Genomic DNA, 19,688 nt, shown 5'->3' with positions numbered 1-19,688 from the left:
ACAGCTGCCTGTGACACTTCTCCACATTTGCTTGTGTTATTGACTGTATCCTGTGGAATGAAGTCCAATCCCTGCCAGTGTCCATACTACAGCAGTGGAAAAGGCCTTGCAGAGAGGGAATTTGTACACAAGAACATTGTTATAGGACAAAGGGGAATGGCTTTAAACTGACAGAGGGAAGGTTTGACTAAATATTAGGGAGGAGTAGTGGTTCCTTCGTAATATTTATGAAAGTGAGGTGGTGAGACAAGGGAACCAGTTTCCCATAGGAGATGTATCCCAACCGTAATATGTTCAAGGCCAGGCTGGATGGGGATATGAGCAATCTGGTCTAGAGGAAGGCGTCCCTGGCCATGATCCAGAGGACTTGTCTCTTCCACCTCAAACCATTCCATGGTTTGTGGATTATTTCCCCACAGTCTAGAGATGGAAAAGGAGAGACAGATATGCACACAGAGCACAGGGCCTTTCTTCATTGTTCTGATACTGTATTTTCTCTTGTCTAAGATTTCACAATTTGTTCAGCAAAACCAGTACAGTTACAGGACATTTTGTGTGTGACTCAACAAAAAGCAAACAGCTCTGCTCAAGGAGACAGAGGACATTGAATCTCGGGATGTCTGCCTTCCATTCCAGTGCCTTCCTCCTGGAGAAGTCCATCTCTTATCAGCCAGAGGCTGCTGGAACCACATAGAGAGAAGAGGACTCAAGAACACAGGAGCTGCTGCAAAGAGCCTGAGCCTCCCTGTGTTCCCTGAGCCACCACATGCACTGGGCATGCTGGACAAAGCTCATTTCATTTCCACACACATGGTCCCACTCCACACAGTGAAGATGTGTCAGAGCTCCCCACCCTTCCCAGCACAGCCAGAGCTGTTCCCAGCTCCCTGCTGAGCTCCCAGCTTTACTCAGGACAGGGGCATTTCCATCACACAGTTACTGCTGCAGCTTCACAAATTCGATGATAGTTCAAACATCTGACACTATTCCAGTTGTTGGGTAGTTCAGTATCCCTGTAGATTATAACGCAATTCTCATCATAGCCTTCACTTGGTTCTCCTTTTGGCCAGAACCTGGGACACAGACAGGCTTGTTACTCCCCAGTGCCCACTGTAAAGCCCTGCTGGAAAAGGCCCCAGTGGGACGCAAGACTTGAAGGCAAGAGACACAAATTCCCAATGGACTGAAGCAGTGCCCTTCCTCCCACTCCATATCCCACTGGCACCAGTGGCGCATGGATACCTGCCTCCTTCCTACTGCCTTCCAGCACAACAGAGCCCCCCTGCTCCATCCTGCTGGGGCCAACTGCTCACCACCACTCACCCCATGCACCTCACACACAATACAGTCCCGTGCTGGACTCCAGCGCAAGTTTGTGACATCTTCTGTTTCGCCCACAGGCACCTTCATGTCTACTCTACTTTCTTTCCCTACCAGGAGTCACACCAAACACTCTTCATGCAGAAATACTCACGCTGCTGTCACATTGTAGGGAGTCTTGTCCACCCACTGCCACTGGCCCCCCTGCATTGCAAACAGTCCAATGTATGAATTGTCTCGTTTAGGTTCTTTAGATTGCCTTATCTGCTCAGAGAGGAATTCCTGGCAATTAGAGAGAGAGAGACCAATGTCCATGTGTTGCAGGATTGACCACAGAGGGGCATCAGGAATCCCCATCATGTGGGGCTGGTGGCAGAGGGGGCTGGTGCTGCAGAGGTGCAGACAGGACCTTCCCCCTCCCCTGCAGGACAAGGAGGGGCTCTGAGTCCCCTCCAGGGCCCAGCACTGTGGCTCTGCCTGCTGGGTCCCTCTCTCTGGGGCCCTGTGCACTTACCTGCTCTGCCTTGCTGGTGATCACCACCAGCTGGGAGCCCATCCCAGTGCAGTTCTGTGCACTCTCATCCCATGACATCATGTCAGTGGACAGGAAATAGCAGCTTCCTTGAAACCTTCTCCAGCCCTTTGGGCAGCACATCCAGCCTCGGTCTGTGCAGGGAGAGGACAGACAGATGCAGGCTACTAACAAGAGATGGTGATTGCAGACATCCAGGTTTTCCAGGGACAGTGCTCATGTCCTCCTCAGTGACTTTTCCTGACAGAAAGTGCTTGAAGAAACAGGGATAGTACAGACATTCCTTGCCATTGCTTTGGGGTATGACCAGTGAGCCTTGTGTACCCAAAGCCAGGGTAATCCTTGTAAGGGGCATCTCATGGCTCTGCAAAGTTCCTTTGGGGATGTGCTTTGACCTGCCCTGGCACAGCCCCTTGAGGCCCTTGGCCCCAAGGAAGAGGGGACATTGGGCTACTGACCTGTGCCTTGTGGCACCGCTGAGCCGCACTCCCACTCCGAGAACTGCTGCTGCAGGGCTGAGGGCTGGTCACTGCTGTGGCAGAAGGGAACCACTGCAAAGGGACAGGAAAGGCAGCAGGATTAGCCCTTGCTCCCAGCTCCTCACACAGCATCTCTGGCCCCTGCACTCTCCTTCCACCATTTCCCCAGCAAGCACGCTCCCAGCTGTCACCTCTCCAGGCCCACCCCAGGGGCACAGCTCCTGCCCAGCCAGAAAGAGCCCTGTGCCTTCCAAGTGAGACAGCAGAGAGACCCCTGGGAGCACATCCCACTGGGGACATGCCACACACAGGGCAGGAGGGAGCCCTCCCAGCCACAGCCACTGTGCCATGCACACACCCACAGCCCAGCTGCCAGTCTACAAAGCAGCCTCTCCTTGTCACCCTCTGTCTCTTCCTCAGCTACACAGCAACAGGCCCCTGGGGGAGCCACCCTCAGCTGGGCCTGTTCCATCAGCAACAGCCAGTGCAGGTGAAGGGAATCACTTACAGCTGCAGCTCCTGAAACCAGGGTGCAGCACCATAAACCCCTAGGACTTACTGGCTCCACTCTGTGGGGAATAATGCACTCTTGGTGACAGGCCACGGCCACAATCCCAAGGACTTCCTAGGAACCCAGACACTCATCAGGAGTATGGAATAGGAGCTGATCAGTGTGTGCTCAACAATCCAGATGCCTATTTTCATTGATCTTTCAATTTAGAACTATTGTCACTGATGAGCAGAAGAATCCCAGTGGCTCCAGTGCCTGATGAGTGAATGGCTGTAATGGAGGAAGGCTCAGAGGAGATGGGCAATGCCTGGCTGAGCACCCCCATTGCCAATAAAGGTGACCTTGTCCCTACCCAAAGATAAAGGATGAGAAGAGAGATGACTTGTGGTTTAGTTCAGCTGAGGGATCTGACCTGCTGTGGAGCTGTTCAATCCTGTAGGGATCAAAAATGGTCATGTCTGCAGAGCTGTTTTCTACCTTATGCCACAGGCACTTTACCTGCTGGCAGAGGCACTCGGATGTGGGTTTCCCACCTGACCAAGGGCAGCCACCTGAGCCCTTCGTCCCAAGGGAATTAAGACACCCTGGAACTCACCAAGACAGAGGCACAAAGTCCCAATGGCAGCTTTGATTGCAAGGGCAAAAATAAGGAAGACCCAGATGTTCAGCCAGGAGCAGCCTCTCTCTTCTGCTGGGGCTGGAAAACACAAAGCAAGAGTGAGCATGTCCCAGCCCAGAGTTAGGAGCAGGATAACCCAGGGGGCTCTGTTCCCCAGCACCCTGCTGCTCCCTTCTTCCAAGCACTGGGAGCCCCTCAGGTGCTGGAAGCAGGTCCTGCTGCCTGTCCCTAGCAGGGGCTCAGAGCCACAGAGTACAGGAGCACAGGGGCTGCCCTGAGGCTGCTTTTCTATTTCCCTGTTTATCACAAGACCTGCCTGGATTCTGCCCAACCCTCACTCCCCCTTTGTCCTGTCAGACCTCCTTTCTCCTCAACACATCTTCCATCTTGCCTTCCATTACCCTGTCTGTCCCTGAATGCTCTTTGTGGAGCTCCCTCCTCTTCCTCTCTCTTTGGAGCTTCTTTCCCTCACTCCCTGCATTTTGCCTCTGTCCCATCAGCCCCTTTCTGCAGTGGCACAATCCCCCAAAGCAGTGAGTGCCCAGCTCAGGGTGTGCACAGCCAGACCCACAGAGGGATTGTTTGCACAGGGGGAAAAGGCACTTGGGAGCTCTTGGGGAGCCCTGGCTGGGGTGTCCTTGGAGACAGCAGAGATGGGAGCAGGCACTTGTGCTCAGAGTGATGCAGAGAGCTTTAGCAGGGCAATGACAGAAGGACAGCCCCCTTCAGCCCCATTGTTTACAGACACAGCACTGAGGGAATAGCAGGGCACGCTCTGCCTGCACTTCCATTCCCCCTGGCTCTAGGAAAAGCTCATTCTGCCAGCCTGGCCACTGCCCACTGCCCTCATCTCTTGCTTTGCTCTTGCCCTGAGCCCCATCTCCTGCTGCCCACTGCACCATGCCCAGGATCCATCCCAGCCCTGCCTTTCCCCCAACCCCTGTGGCAGGAGGAGAGAAAGGAAGGAAGGTTTGGGGGTTACCTGCACTTCCAGGACTGACCCTCCCTTGGCCATTCTTCATCTCTGCAGAAGGATCACTCTTCTCCAAGGGTCCCTGTTACCAGTGTGGGCACAAACAGCCTTCCTCCTGCACAGGGCACCTCCCACTCTCGTGAGGAGCTGGCAAAGGCCTTCATTTGGCGGCCTAAAAAAGCCATATCCTGGGTGTACCCACAGCACAGGAGATTGAGGAACTACCATCATTTCCCTGCCAGGGCATTTCACACAAGAATCATTGCAACACACAATCTCATGAAGGCAAGGGAAAGCAGATGAAGGGGTGCATCACTGCAGCTCACACAGTCTCCCTTTGCCCAGCCTCAGGCACTTGCACAGGTCATCCATGGCCTTCCCTCTCTGCTGCCTGCTCTCCCCTGCTGAGGCTCCATGTCTGTGACAATACACACACGGGCAGGTGTGTTTGGCATTGGCTAGCAAAGGGTTAAACCCACTGAGCACAGCCTCCAAAAGGGAACCAAAAATGAGAGGAAAGCAGATCTGTGACTGAGTCTGGGCTGTGCCCAGGTGCATCCTGAGAACAGAAGAGAATTTGCCAATACAGTTTTTAACTAATTCCTTTAGAAATATGGATGGAGCTTTGGCCAGTGGTGTTCAATATGCCATCTTTGTGGGGCTGGAGGACAGAATGGATGATTGGATGGTGCTGCCGTCCCTTTGCATGCCAGATCAGGAATTTTGCCTTGGTTATGACTACAAAAGCTGAAGCCCTACATGGTGTTTCTAGCAGTTCTCAAGGAGATTTGGATTCAAGTCCAGCAGCCTCATATTCCTAAGGATATCACTAAGGATAAAGGATCCCTACTGGATCCCAATTTCCTCTGAATGGACTGAGATGGAAACACAGCTTTTGCTCTTGTTCCATCAGCTGGTTTCTCCCTGTGGAGAGGAATGCATGGGGCAGAGACACAGGAATAGGAGAGCTCATAGCTTAACATCCCTCCTAAATTGAGGGGCCCAGAACTGGACACAATACTCAAGGTGTGGCCTCACCAGTGCCCATAGCTGCAACTATGCAACTTGGCCACCTCTGTGTGCAAGAAGCTCCGTGGCAGCTGAGTGCTGTGGGTGACCTCACTGATGGCACTGAGGGAGCAGCAGGCACACACCCACAGTTCTGCAGTGTGACAGTGTGACCCTGTGCTTTCACCTGTGCTTCACAGGCTGCTGGGAGAGCTGTGGATACTCAGGAACCCCACATCTCCAGCAGGAAGTGTGTGGGACCAGGGGAAGCCCTGCTCCCACAAAGGGGATGTGTGCTTGCAGCTGCCCTTCCTGCATGGCTGGTGGGAGGCTGGAGGTTGCACAAGTCTTGGGAATGTGTTTTGTTGTGGGGTGAGAGCTTGTGAACACTGCTTACATAGAGATGTTTAGAAATGTAGGCTCTGACCCTGCCTGCAGCCTGTTGTGCACAAAATAACAGAATCAGGGGATGTCTTCTACAGAGAGCTCAGGCTTGTCCTCCCTTGTAAGCAGTTCTGTACCCTGATCTTGTGATGCCTCAGCTGAAATGCCTGTGCTGCTGCTGTGAGCTCTCCTATTCCTGTGTCTCTGCCCCCATGCATTCCTCTCCACAGGGAGAAACCAGCTGATGGAACATCTCAGCCTGTTCCACGTATGTCTGCAGCATTTGCAGTCACAACCAAGTGAGACTTCATGATCTGTCATGCACATGGACTCTGGCAGTGCCAAGTGATCCTTCTGCCCCACAGTGCCAGGTCATGCTGAACCCCTTTGCTCAAAGCCCAGCTCCCTTCCAATGCAATGAGACCAAAACAGTGTCACAAGTTCTCTGTTGTGCTCAGGTTTTCTGGGTTCAGGATGCCAATGGTCACTGCCCAGACTCAGTCACAGATCTGCTTTCCTCTCATTTTTGGTTCCCTTTGGCAGGCTGTGCTCAACGGGTTTAACCCTTTGCTAGCCAATGCCAAACACACCTGCCCGTGTGTGTATTGTCACAGACATGGAGCCTCAGCAGGAGAGAGCAGGCAGCAGAGAGGGAAGGACATGGATCACCTGTGCAAGTGACTGAGGCTGGGCAAAGGGAGACTGTGTGAGCTGCAGTGATGCTCCCCTTCATCTGCTTTCCTTTGTCTTGGTGACTTGGTGTTTTGCAATGACCATCTTGTGAAATGTCCTGGCAGGGAAATTATGAAAATTTCCCAATGTCCATGTGCTGTGGGGTACACCAGAGTGGGAGGTGTCCTGTGCAGGGGAAGGGTGTTTGTGCCCACACTGGTAACAGGGACCCTTGGAGAAGAGTGATCCTCCTACAGAGATGATGAATGGCCAAGGGAGAGTCAGTCCTGGAAGTGCAGGTAAGCCCCAAACCTTCCTTCCTTTCTCTCCTCCTGCCACAGGGGTTGGGGAAAGGCAGGGCTGGGATGGATCCTGGGCATGGTGCAGTGGGCAGCAGGAGATGGGGCTCAGGGCAAGAGCAAAGCAAGAGATGAGGGCAGTGGGCAGTGGGCAGGCTGGCAGAATGAGCTTTTCCTAGAGCCTCAGGGCAGCCCCTGTGCTCCTGTACTCTGTGGCTCTGAGCCCCTGCTAGGGACAGGCAGCAGGACCTGCTTCCAGCACCTGAGGGGCTCCCAGTGCTTGGAAGAAGGGAGCAGCAGGGTGCTGGGGAACAGAGCCCCCTGGGTTATCCTGCTCCTAACTCTGGGCTGGGACATGCTCACTCTTGCTTTGTGTTTTCCAGCCCCAGCAGAAGAGAGAGGCTGCTCCTGGCTGAACATCTGGGTCTTCCTTATTTTTGCCCTTGCAATCAAAGCTGCCATTGTGACCATCTGTCTTGGTGAGTTCCAGGGTGTCTTAATTTCCTCAACATTAAGGGCTCAAGTGACTGCTTTTTTTCAGGTGAAAGCCCATATCCTAGTCCCTCTTCCAGGCAGGCAAACGCCTTTCACCGAAACAGGCCTGTCTAGTCTTATTGGCTTATCCCATGACTTCTGTGTCCCTTTCCTCATCCCTTCCTTAGAAGATTTCTAATCTGGGTTTGTCATCTGGGCTAGTGTGTCTCTCAGACAACCGAGATGAGTGAAGCTCTTCTGAGAGAAGTAATGACTGGTAGTGGGAGAAGTGGCCTGCTGTTCTCACCTTGTTGCTCAATCCAGATTTCATAGCTTGTTACTAAACAGTCTGTGTTGGGGCTCCAAAACAGAAGTTAGAGGATAGCACAGGTTGCTCATGCACAAGGTGAAAAGGATGACAATAGCACTTTGCTTTGCTTTCCTCTCTTCTCAGTGGCGTTACTTGATGGAAGCTCTGGCCATTACAAGATTCTCCTCCAGAACTCTACTGAGTGGTTCTGTGCCCCCAGCAGTTCTGCAGAGAAAGGTGAGTGATGCTGAGAGCCTCACAAGTAACAAAAGGACTTCACCAACATTTTGTTTGGTTTCCCCTCAACCTTCGATGTGGGGAATATTACTGCCAGTCACAAGTGGATTGTTTGAAGGAAGGAATCTGTGGAATTGAGGTAAGACACTGTTTTGTACATTTTTAGTAAGAATGCTATGAAAGCATGCTCCGGGTCAGTGAAAGAGGGTGGGTCATTCCATACCTGCCTTTGACCAACCTTCCTACTCTTCCCCTCACACAAACCCTCTATTGCAAGTCAAGTCGACTGATCTAGAGGCAAGTGCTTTTATACTGGCTGCTTCAATCCAGCTCCACTTCCTTTGCTGGCTCACTGCCTGTTCACACAAGCATGATGGTCAGTGTGGGGGACAGAGGAGGGAGGATGATTTTTAGCTCAGAATAGCTGGGGAGCTGAGCTGCAGTCCCACATGAAGTGATGGTAATACGGAGCGCTGGAATGCTGGTAGTGCAAGTTCTCAAACTCAGGTCAGAGATCCCTTCTCATGCAGCCATGCCCTTTGTGGGAACATATCTGTAGCTTTTAATCCACCATTTGAATCTCGGGGCATAAGGCAGGTCTCTTGGATAAGCTGGCTGTGTAAGGAACCGCCTGTGGTGGCAGCAAGGCTGTTGGAGCAGAATCTGAATCTGCATGAGCTGAGAGCTTGGACAGCTCTTCTCTGATGGAATTGTTTCTAGAAAAGCACAAACCAGCTACTTCTCATCTTGCTTCCTCAGGAAGGGTAAGGCAGAAACCATGTCTCTCACCAAAGAGAGGTTGCATGGACATGGCAGGACAGAGAGAGAAAAGGAAGAGACCCCTTCAGGCAGGGGTCTTGTGACAGGCTGCTGACAGCTTTACTTGTGGAGAGCAGAAAAGAGCATTTATCTCTGTCCAGGCTTTGGGATCAAACCACATTCCTAACACCTGGGACCCTACATTGAACTCACAGCCATGAAGGACAGCACTTCTTGTTCAAAAGCAGGAATTTTTTTCCCCATAGTGGATGGCTGGATGTGCTGCCCAAAGGGCTGGAGAAGGTTTCAAGGAAGCTGCTATTTCCTGTCCCCTGACATGATGTCATGGGATGAGAGTGCACGGAACTGCACTGGGATGGGCTCCCAGCTGGTGGTGATCACCAGCAAGGCAGAGCAGGTGAGTGCACAGGGCCCCAGAGAGAGGGACCCAGCAGGCAGAGCCGCAGTGCTGGGCCCTGGAGGGGACTCAGAGCCCCTCCTTGTCCTGCAGGGGAGGGGGAAGGTCCTGTCTGCACCTCTGCAGCACCAGCCCCCTCTGCCACCAGCCCCACATCATGGGGATTCCTGATGTCTCTCTCTGCTCCATCCTGCCACTCATGGACATTGTGCTTTTTTTTCCAGGAATTTCTCTTCAACTTGACAAAAGAAAAAGCTACTAGCCTCTATGAAACAAAATACTACATAGGCTTAGCTGCTTACAAAAATGGGAAGTGGCAGTGGGTGGATCAGACTCCATATGAGAGTACAGTGACGTGAGTATCCTGGTGGAGTGAGGAGAGCTCTAATATTGATGCCCTCAGTCCAAGCGACCAATATATTGTGTAAGGCAGGTATTTGTCAGAGTGGGATTTCTGTCTTCAGCTGCTCTGCAAGTCAGAAAACTTGCATAAATTTCTATTCAAACTATGGATCCTGATTTCTGTCACAGTGACTTTCCTTTCTCTTCCACAAGTGTTTGAGGTGACTCCACATCCACTGTCATGCTAGTGCATTTCCAATAAAGGAACTTTCTTTTACAGGTTCTGGAAGCCTGGGGAGCCCAATTTACTCTTTGCAGAAAAATGTGCTGCAATTCATGTCAAGGGAAAGACAGACCCCAACACTTACAGTAACTGGAATAATGTCCTTTGCATCACAAGTTGCTATCGAATTTGTGAACAGGCAGTCAAACTTCTCTGAGAAAGGACATAAAATCCAATCTTCAAAGTACCTCAGTTCCCAGCCTGTGCCCCTTCATCCCTCTACAAGCTGGAGATCAGTTCTGGATGAAATAGCTCAGGCTGATGTCAAGGACCTACTGTGAACCTTTCTACTCTCCTCCTTCAGAAACAAGGGTCCTAATTCTCTATCACTTTCCTTGACTCCTGGTCCAGACAATATCTCAATGATGTGGAAAAGGCCATCACTGTTTCATGGCAGGATACTTGTCCTTCAAATCACTGGAGCAGAATTTGAAAGAAGAGCATTCAGTGGAGTATCCTTGTTCCTCCTCTGATGGGGAAAATTTTTCATGGCTGTAGTGTTTCCTTCTCCTTCAGCACACTGTGTGTTGATTAGTTTAAAAAAAATTAATAAATGTTAATTTATTAAATGTTAATTCTGCTCTTTGCATGAGGATGTGTGACATGATTCCCACAGTCCAGCCTCCCAACACAGAGGTTTTAACTTTTCAGTGTGTACAGCACCTGTAGATGAGAATATTGCTGAGTGTGCTGGACCAGCTGGGAGCAGGAACAATGTAATGTTCATCTGTAGAGGGTGTGAGGAAGGTCCTGAGCACTTTGGAGAATCATTTGTGAAGACAGAAACAGAGCAGGCTGTGTATTATTCAGTGCCAGGCAGTTTGCCCAGGATGTAGCAGAAAAAACAAAGGATGTTGGAGATTCTGCCGAGATGTGGCAGGACGAGGCATAGCAATGAAGGGGAGGGAAAGCAATTAAATGTTACAAGAAGGAAAAAAGCCAGAGTCCCCTAAGGAGAAATTTCTAATCAGAGAGAAGGGTGGAAGACCTCTATCAGAGGCATCACTGCAAATCAGATACATAGAAGTCTTGAGCAATGTTCTGCTTCCCTAAAATTTCCCAAACTCCAGTCTGTATGTTCCTCCCTTTCATCAATGATATCTATATTCTTTGAGGAGCTGGGAGTTTCTAGTTTGGGATTAAAAATACAACCTGAAAAATCAGTTCTGGGTGATTTTTTTCCCCCATCAGAAATGTGAGTACAAATTTTTGTCATTTCTGCCTGAAGAAGTATATTTTCCAGGTTTCTGGTTTAGCCACTGGACCAAAAGCTTGGCTGTTGCAAAGTGTTTGCCTCCTAGTTTCTAAAGTTGCTGGATACTTTCACAATGGAGAAAACTTATTTTTTTGTCCAACATGACCACAAACCCAAACACTGCAATGGACTTCTCGATTTCCCCCAGCTCAGTTCTGCAACTTATGCAGCAACAGGGTTTTGAGGAAGAAAAAGAGGCAGATGAGACACGCAGAGCGTGACCAATGTTCTACAAGCGGTTTTAGGGGCACTGCAGTTCTGGTTCCTGGGAGGTTCATGGGGCAGAGCAAAACCCACACCAGGAGATCGGTTTGCAAGAAAATGCACGTACCTTGCTAGAAACAGTCTCTCTGCCCCAAATTTGGAAAACAAAGTTTTTCTTGAGATGTCATGACAAAAAAGGGATCTTGGGAGATGATGCTGGGTTTGCTTACAGAATTGTTGAAGGGATCTTCCTGATCCCCTCTTCAATATGTATTTGGCTGATGGAGGTGCCTATCTCCAACAGATAAAAATCAGTCTTTACCCCTCAAGTCTGTCTTGATTCAGGAGGCAGCAGATGGCAGAGGAAGAGGTAGAGATGACAACAGACAGTTAGGTACAGGACTTTCAGAAAGCTTCAGAAGGACATTCCTGCATACTGAACCCAGGGCTTGGGTGGGAAAGACAAAAAGTTTATCAGGATAGCATTCTTCATGATGACACCTGCAGTCCTTGCTTTCAGGTGGACATCTTGGCCACATCCCATCTGCCTCTCAGAACAAGACCTGGATGCTTACCACTCCCTGGCGCATTAACTTTTACTTTGGAAAGGAGCTTGGGTCTGAGGAAAGGAGCCACAGTGACATTCACTTCTGAGAATACACACACCATCGAGTGCAGGTACTCTGACTGCTGCAGCAAAATTCTCTCGTGATTCAAACCTGAGCTAGCTTCTGGTTTTCCTCCAGAAAGCTCATGATGCCCAGTCTTTGAGATGCAGTCTTCAGCTGGAAAAACATAATTAGAGCCATGTTAGAAGGACATCCAGTGTTGATTCTTATGGTCAGACTTATTAATTACATCTGTACACTGAGCATGCTTTATGTCTAGCTCTGACAGCTAAGGATAGGATACACCCGACTTTCTCTAATAAATCATTATCCTTGCCAAGCCAAGTGATGAAATAAAGGGAAATGTATGTGTTTTTCTTGGCAGACACTATCTTTTATAATGATTTAAATTTTCCTCCAAGGGTATCTGTTCTTTTTTTAGACAAAGCAGAGAATTACACCTCTACTCCTTCTCTTTTTCTGTTTTATCCCACCTCAGATTCTTTCATGTTCCTTTACAACATTTATTTCTCCACTTCTTTATTTTCTTTGCACTCCTGCTGTCTCTCATTTTCCCCCCTTTATTCCTTTTTTTTCCCCCTTTAAATATTGTTTATTGTTTCCTTTTACCTTTTCTTGCTAAGACTGCAGATGAAGAGCATACATTGTTGTTTGGGAGAAATAAAAGAGAGAAATGGCATTTAAAGAAGCTCTGGTACTGGACACATGTCTGTTCTGTCCTTTAAAATTTACTGTTTCTGAAATTATTTCCCAAGCAGTCTTGTGTAAGGTATTAGTGCTAATTCAGGTACTGCTGGCCTTGCAGAGTTCATGTTATCCAAGAGATCCACAACCCCCAGTTCTTCACTTGTCCAGTTCATGGTGGTTATCCTTTGTTTATCTCAAGTTGTCTAAGACAAATCCTATTATTTTAGCCTTTATGTCTCTACCTGATCACAAGGGAATAAAAACACTTTTTTATTTTATATGGAATCAGTTTATATACCTGAGCAAGCTTTTTCACATCCTGCTGCTTAATTATAAATCCTTTATCTTGAGAGGTTTTTGGACAATCTGCTGGTTTCCTGGAAATGCCTGAGCTGATCATGAGGTCCAGCACTCCAGCACCATCTCCTGCTCACAGCAAATCACCTGCACTCTCTCAGTGTCACTGTGATCTACCTTCATAAGATCAGGAGGAGACGCACAGTGCCTCTGACTCTGTCACTGCAGCCTCTTGTGGTGCATCAATGCCTCCACAGTAAGGTAAGAATTCTGTAACGTTCACTAGAAAGAGAAAACATAGCTGTAAGACAAGGAATTGCTTCACTCAGGATCTCAAAATGCACCAATAATTTGGCTTGTGCTATAGTCTATGTTTTAACATAGGGGAAATTCAATGTAGCATTTAAGAACTGGACATAGATCTGGATCTGGTTGTTTAGATTGGAGATCAAAACAGAACACTGTAAACACACTGCAGTGCTGTGTTCCTCCCATGACATTCAATCCTGCTAGGTGAGGCACCTGCTGTCTCAGATTCTTATGCAGACTGAGTTGCCACAATTTTACATGCATCAGATGTCTGCAAATTTACTCTAGCTAAGGATCAAGGAGCTAAGGATCACTGCCTGAACACTCTTTTGCTTCTGACATGAGCTAAAGCAGCTGTTTCTCACTACATAGTAGACAACTCTGAAAGCAGAGCATGAAGGCAACCTCCTTCAGAACAATTAAATACACATCAGGGCCTCTCCTGCGCGGTCCATCAAGGTTTTCCTCAAAAAGATCATCCTCATTTATCATCCTCATTTCTCATGGCTATAGCCATAATTTCACCTGAGTTCTTCCATTTATTTCCAGCTTTGTTATCTCCTAATGTGCCTCTGCTTTTAAAGTGACATTTTCCCCCATTCCAACTCTTCTTGTAATGATTATAATTAAGAAACTTTGCATACCTGAAATCAGAATAAGTCTGGAACAGAGAACATTTTGGGAATAAGGAAACAGAGAAAGTAAAAAGCAGAAAGGGGTTGATTGGTTTCATTGGTAATAAGAGAGCCAATGCTTCCCCTTCTGTGGTTAAAATTACTTCTGTTGGGGAAGGAAGTAGTGGGACCCACACAGAAAAAGGCAGATTTGGGAGGAAGCCAAGAACAAACTCTTCTATCACATATACAATGCAGAGACACTTCTCAGATTCATTAGAGCACCACCCCATTCAGACACCAGCTAAAACTACTGCACAGCACTGGCTTTAGGACAGAGAGTCACATTTTCATGAGTCAAAACCTGCTTAGGAGATATATTGCTTCATGGGATCATCTGACCAGATGGGGAAAGAAACAGCCAGCTGCTGGGAAGGGCTCACCCAGACTGGATATCCCCAGGCCTTAAAGAAACGAGTCAAAGTCCTCCTGACCAGACATGAAAAGGTTTCTGCCTGCAGATTCATTTTTGAGTCATCACCATCTGGGAGCTCAGTCATATTTTGGTGTTCAGAAAATATCTTGGTGAAGGCTTCCCATCCAAAGGCCTCTTGCAACTCTGAATCACAAGTGACACAGTACTAAATACATGCATGGAAGTTTAGAATTATTCTTCCTGCATTCTTAACAAAATCTTGTATTACATTCAGTTATTGGTCTTTTCACAGGGCATTTAAAATTTTAAAATGCCTACTGAAGAACCAAAGAAGCCCTTACACAACATGAGATTATTCAACAAACTCATCTGCCTACTATTCACACAAAACCAAAAATCAAGTACTTATTTAAGTGCTCTTCATCCTGAAGGGCAGGACTGTGCTCACAGGCTTGATCCCTACTTTGTTTTTCCCAACTGTTACAAGTGCTCAAAACAAGACTGATAAACAATATCAACCCACCTCTCCATGCTTATAAGTATGCATATTTTAAATGCCTCTTCATACTTACAATACATAAGACTCTTCTCAGAGCACAAAATGCAGTCTCCCTGCCTAGAGACTGCATAGTTGATGTTTGTAGCATCAATTAATCTTAGTTGCTACTGAGTATTGCATCACAACACTGAAAGACCAGCTCAGATGTAGTATTAGGGGAAAAAGGAAAAAGAGAAAGAAAAATAACAATTTCCAGCGATCAGAAGTCATCTTTGCTACTGCCCAAAGGCTGTGGTTCTCTATTATATCTCAAACCAATGCATTCCACAGACCAATGAGCCTTGCACTGTGCTGTCGTCACAAATGACTCAAAACAAGCACATTTTCTGAGGACTGATTCAAAAACTTTTCCCTGAAGCTCTGGTTCTCCTGCTGGAGTTTGCTACTCGCAGACAGATCGGGACTGACTCGTGTTGATTTGTGGAATCCTGTGAGCCGGCACAGGTACCCAGTGCTGGAGACTAAGAGTCAACAGACAAGATCATCTGGGGTAGGGATCAAATGCTTGCAGGAAGTGAGGAAAGGAAAGAAGCTTCCTTGGATTAAAAGAATAAATTTGTAAATGTGTCACAAGCTTATTTTACCTGCAGATCCATGGTCTGACTTCCTCACTTGATTTCAGACATGCCTCATCACAATGGGCCCGCCTGGCAACCACTGGAATATGTCTGACCTCGGTCACCATCACTGGACCCAAACTGACCTGAGGACTGATTTCCATTCTTGACCTCAGACCTTCCTCATCCCTGGACACTTGCCTAGCCATCTAGACCGTGGATACTGTGCCAGGTGTGCCCTGCTTGCCTCACTCAGGTGTTGTGGCTGGTCCCCAGCTGTCCTGCTGGCTGTGTTACTGCAGCTGGATCCTGGCCACTGACCCTTAGGGAGCTGCCACCTCCACTGTGCCCTCACAGTGTCTGTTGTACCACAAAGCAAATTGGGAACTGGGATTCAGTTTATTTTGTCGTTTTTTTTTTTTTTTGTGGGGGGAAGGCAGATTGTTGTCAGTTTGTTTTAGTAAAGTAGCTCTTTACTATTGAATATTATGGAAATATGGAATACTAATCCACAGCTCACTTGAGCTTTGGGTAGAATTTGCTGCTGATGGCCACCATTACTTCTTCACTGTATTTGTCATCACTTTGGTTCCAATTTTGCTGGTTTTCATGCTATTTGTAAAAAGCCTCTATTTTTCAGAAAAGACAAACTTACTGTACTCCTTAACATCTTCCATGAACTCCTCAGTATTGCTGACAACCACAACCAGCTTTAAAAGTCATGTTCCAGTAGCTCTCCATAGGATTTCGATATCTTTGGTTCTTTATCCTTCAAGGAAAATTCAGCAGGCTGAACTGGTCCTCACAGCTCCAAAGTAGTGCAGGAGGGATACAGAGCCATTCACATCTTTAAAGTGGTGCTCCACTCCCCTTGTTTTAGCAGGTCTGAGAGAAGCAGGAAGAGTTTTATATGTTGGGTTCCACCAGAGGCCAAGTAGTGCTGCCTGGATCTATGCACAGGATCTGCAGTGTCTGTGCAAATCTTTTTATTTTATGAGATTATAGGTTATCTTATAGGTTATAGGTTATATAGGTTATCTTATGAGAAGGAGCCACATAAATCAATCCAGAGGCATCTGATATGTAATCTCAACACAATTGTTGCAGAGCCACTGGCAGATTACAACTTTACTGTTGGATTCAGAGCCATATGAGGCCAGATGTAATGATTAATAAAATCCTTCTGACAGGAAGACATGCTTGGAGAAGTAAATGCAGTATGGAAACACAGCACCCACTTTTCATGGAATGGTTTGGGTTGAAAGGGACCTTCAGTGTCATCTAGTCCAACCCCCTGCACTAAGCAGGAACATCTTCTTCAGATCAGGTTGCTCAGAGTCCCATCCAAGCTGATCTTGAATGTTGCCAGGGATGGGGCATCAACCAGCTCTGGCTGGTGTGCCAGTGTTTACACTTGGGCCAGCCTCTCCTGAATCAGTTCTAATTGGCTGACAGCCGATATACCACATGAGTCAAGCTGCTGTGAATTATTGAGTAGTGGCCTGGGCAGCTGACGAATTTTTCAATTCAAGTGGCAGAAAACACCTCTAGTGCTGCATTCAAGTAGAGCTGAAAGAACCTGCCAATCCTACTGAGAAAAGTGCAGTACTTGAACAAAGATTAATTGAAAATAATGCTGAGATTTGGCCTTTAGGAGCCTCCTCATCACTCATAACAAACTTCAGTTTCACTGGCCTTGTGAATTGTCTTTAAACAGCAGATTTCCTCAATAACAGGCAGCAAAACACTGCTTACAACCAACTTTTCCCCCTTACTACTGCCCTCACTTCCCCACTAATGGAAGCAATCCTATCCCTGCTAACACCAGGGTCTCATTACACAGTAGGCTGCCTATGTGTAAAATCTCCTTTGTCCTGCCTAAACCAGCTACCTGTGCTTCCCTTCTTTCTGCTGCAATTAGCATAAATTCACTCCCACAGCAACAAGATCAATGTGACACAGTACACGTCATTTGGTGGCCAGCCTCCCTTCACTGGGTTTTACATGTCAAATTCAGCAGCAGAATATGCTACTTTTGCATACAAGCTCTAGACATTCACAGAAGATTGTTGCTCTCTCCAGTAATCTCTTCTTGGATGTGGTGGAATTGATCTGCTGATTTGAGGATCTGCATGGCCTCGTGATAGCGTTGCTGCCTTGCGTATTTCCCTTACAAATATCCATCACAGATACAGACAAAATGTCCTAGTTATTATACTTGCCATGAGATATCTGGACATCTGCCACCATCCTTTCTGGCCTTGGAAAAGTTGCTGGGATGGCTGCTGGCCTGGCAATTGCATCCTTCATCTTGATGCAGATGGGAAGCAGCCTCCCTGGGCTGCCCATGTGGTGTACACCAGCAGCTGGTACTGTCAGGATGACGTTCTAGTGGCCAGCTCAGCCCTGGGGTTCTGCTACTGACAGATGGCTCACAACCAGGCAGAGATGTCAGCTCCCCCTAATCCAGCATTCAGGTGAAAAAAGGCAGCCAATTTGAAAAGAACTTTTAAATGTGAAGAAGGAGGACAATCACCACAGGTAAACAAACCTCTTTGCATGGCCTCAGAAACAATAAATTAATCTGGATGTAACTGTGTTTCACTGAATCACAGGGAGACCCTGGGATGCTGGCAAGGGCTTCAGTCATCTTTGCTGATCCCAGGTCTGCTGCTGCTGCAAGCTGAAATTCAGTTTTTAATATCAAGCCACTTTAGAGGTGTCTCAGACATGCTTATACTGGGAACATGGAAAGAGATTAATCCCTAATTGGAGGTCTTATCAATATACTTTCTGGGCTAAGAAATTGGAAGCTTAACACAAAGACTTTGCTAGGACATTACATAATTTTGACATTTTCTACACACATGACCACAAAAAGAAAACCCCCAGAAAATCAAGAAAATATGGGTAAGCCATAAATGTAGAAATGCCTCTTTACTCCCCTGCTACAGTTAGGTTTTGGGACCACTTACCAAGCCTGAAGAAAGGAGGCTGCACAGTCTCTTTAATTGTGATTGGTATTTGACCTAATGTGCCCTCCTTTGGCACTATGATATATATGCGGCCACACCACAGAATAGAGACTTCCATGGTGGTTTTTTTCAACTTTGAACAACTTTACCACCAAGGCCACTTCTGTTTAGGTCATTTCTATTTAGGCCTTTTTTTTGCTGGGCATGGAGACATGAAAATAGGATCACATACCAAATGTGCATGTGTACGGTGATATTTTTTATTTTTTACTGATACATAAGGAATAGGCTGGGACTAGCAAGCTTTTAGGCTAAGCATTAACATGCTTGCCAAAACCCATAATAGCTGAGCAATTATGAAAGAGCTGGGAGTAACATGAACTTTTGTTGCACCTTGAAAAGGCTGGTCCTCTGTCTTGATGAACTGTTGTCTTCCTTCTCCCTGCTCCCTCAGGCTGTCAGGTCAGTGCCTGGATTTTAACCTTGGATAAGTCCACGAGCTAAACCTTTACTGACTACAATCAAGTCACCTCCCTGCTTCCACTCTCTCCTCTTCATTGGCATGTATCTTGCTGTCAGGCTATGGTTGAAGGACAGCTAAAACTTATAATTGACTTGTTCACATAAAGATGAATGCTGGGTCACACAGTCATAGAATGTAGGAAGGAATCTACAGCATTTCAGTATCAATTATGCATTATATAGCCTGTATATATGCATTATAAGGCCACTTTCACAACAGGTGCTGTTAACTTCTGCATAACAAGAGGAATTTAACATTAGGGATTTTAGGGTAACAAAAATAATTGTGAAAATCTCATGTTACTGAGATTATATTAAGAATACAATGTTGTGGAGGCTAATATTTGCTTTAAAGATATCTATTCCCATGGTCCAGGGACTGCTCCACCCAGAAAACTTCCACTTCATCTGAGAAAGTGAAGGAACTAAATCAACTCAGAATTACATTCTTCTTGAGGTGAAGCACCTGGAACAAAGCTCACTGATTATTTAACCCTTCAGAAGATATCTTAGGTGGTTGCTGATCTGCTGATCCTTGTTGAATTTCTGTTGGGGCTGGCCTCCACTGGCAGCAAGAAGCTGAAGAATCCAGCATAAATCCAAGCACATAGTGAGCTATCATGTAGATACACATGGAGATAAAGATAGGCCATAGCTAGTACAAGAACCAAGATTTAGGTAGTTTTCCTTTATGGTCTATAGGATCTCATTGGATCCTGTTCCCAGCTGGGTAGAGAGGACAGTTCCACAGACAGTTCTTTCTTGATAGGCCATCCCCAGGCTGTAAAGAATGGAGCCAAATTCTTATTCACCTGCTGAGAAAACTTCTGTGCCCACAGGTTCATCTTAGAAGTGTTGTCTTTTGGGATCTTGGAGATTTTCTGGTAGTCAGAGAAGAGGTGGGTGAAGGGGTCCCAACCAAACCCTTCCTGCAGCTGATGAAAAACAATACAGTGCACAAACAGTTAAGTTATCATTTCACTGGCATTATTCCTGTGTTACACACAGTAGAAAATTCCACGGG

At 47.2% G+C, this 19,688-nt stretch overlaps 3 protein-coding genes across 10 annotated transcripts in view; 1 reads left to right on the top strand and 2 right to left on the bottom strand.

The window, feature by feature from the left end:
• Positions 1-467: 467 nt before the first annotated feature.
• Positions 468-4,023, bottom strand: LOC134414284 (C-type lectin domain family 4 member E-like). The gene is made up of 5 exons (XM_063148636.1): positions 3,438-4,023; positions 2,311-2,403; positions 1,835-1,986; positions 1,475-1,602; positions 468-1,073 (listed from the first exon to the last, which is right to left on the bottom strand). The coding sequence occupies exons 1-5, from the start codon at positions 3,565-3,567 to the stop codon at positions 929-931; spliced, it is 648 nt and encodes a 215-aa protein (XP_063004706.1). The 5' UTR covers positions 3,568-4,023; the 3' UTR covers positions 468-928.
• Positions 4,024-6,665: 2,642 nt separating this feature from the next.
• Positions 6,666-10,149, top strand: LOC134414990 (C-type lectin domain family 4 member E-like). The gene is made up of 6 exons (XM_063150314.1): positions 6,666-6,797; positions 7,181-7,276; positions 7,726-7,818; positions 8,844-8,995; positions 9,220-9,350; positions 9,618-10,149. The coding sequence occupies exons 1-6, from the start codon at positions 6,758-6,760 to the stop codon at positions 9,775-9,777; spliced, it is 672 nt and encodes a 223-aa protein (XP_063006384.1). The 5' UTR covers positions 6,666-6,757; the 3' UTR covers positions 9,778-10,149.
• A 219-nt stretch (positions 10,150-10,368) lies between these two features.
• Positions 10,369-19,688, bottom strand: part of TCAF2 (TRPM8 channel associated factor 2) — a 31,797-nt gene continuing 22,477 nt past the window's right edge. For 6 of the 8 annotated variants that reach the window (XM_063148628.1, XM_063148627.1, XM_063148631.1 and 3 more), the window contains one exon: positions 18,381-19,599. In XM_063148628.1, the coding sequence (XP_063004698.1) occupies positions 19,354-19,599 (246 nt within the window). In that variant the 3' untranslated portion in view covers positions 18,381-19,353. Of the gene's footprint in view, positions 11,865-12,707; positions 12,975-18,380; positions 19,600-19,688 lie in introns of those variants that run through there. The other 2 variants (XM_063148632.1, XM_063148633.1) reach the window with 2 other exon arrangements.

Source organism: Melospiza melodia, chromosome 2 (genome assembly GCF_035770615.1).
Source record: "Melospiza melodia melodia isolate bMelMel2 chromosome 2, bMelMel2.pri, whole genome shotgun sequence".
NCBI classification, from domain to species: domain Eukaryota; kingdom Metazoa; phylum Chordata; class Aves; order Passeriformes; family Passerellidae; genus Melospiza; species Melospiza melodia.
Note: the sequence above shows the minus strand (reverse complement) of the source record. Positions and strands in the feature narration are given on the sequence as shown.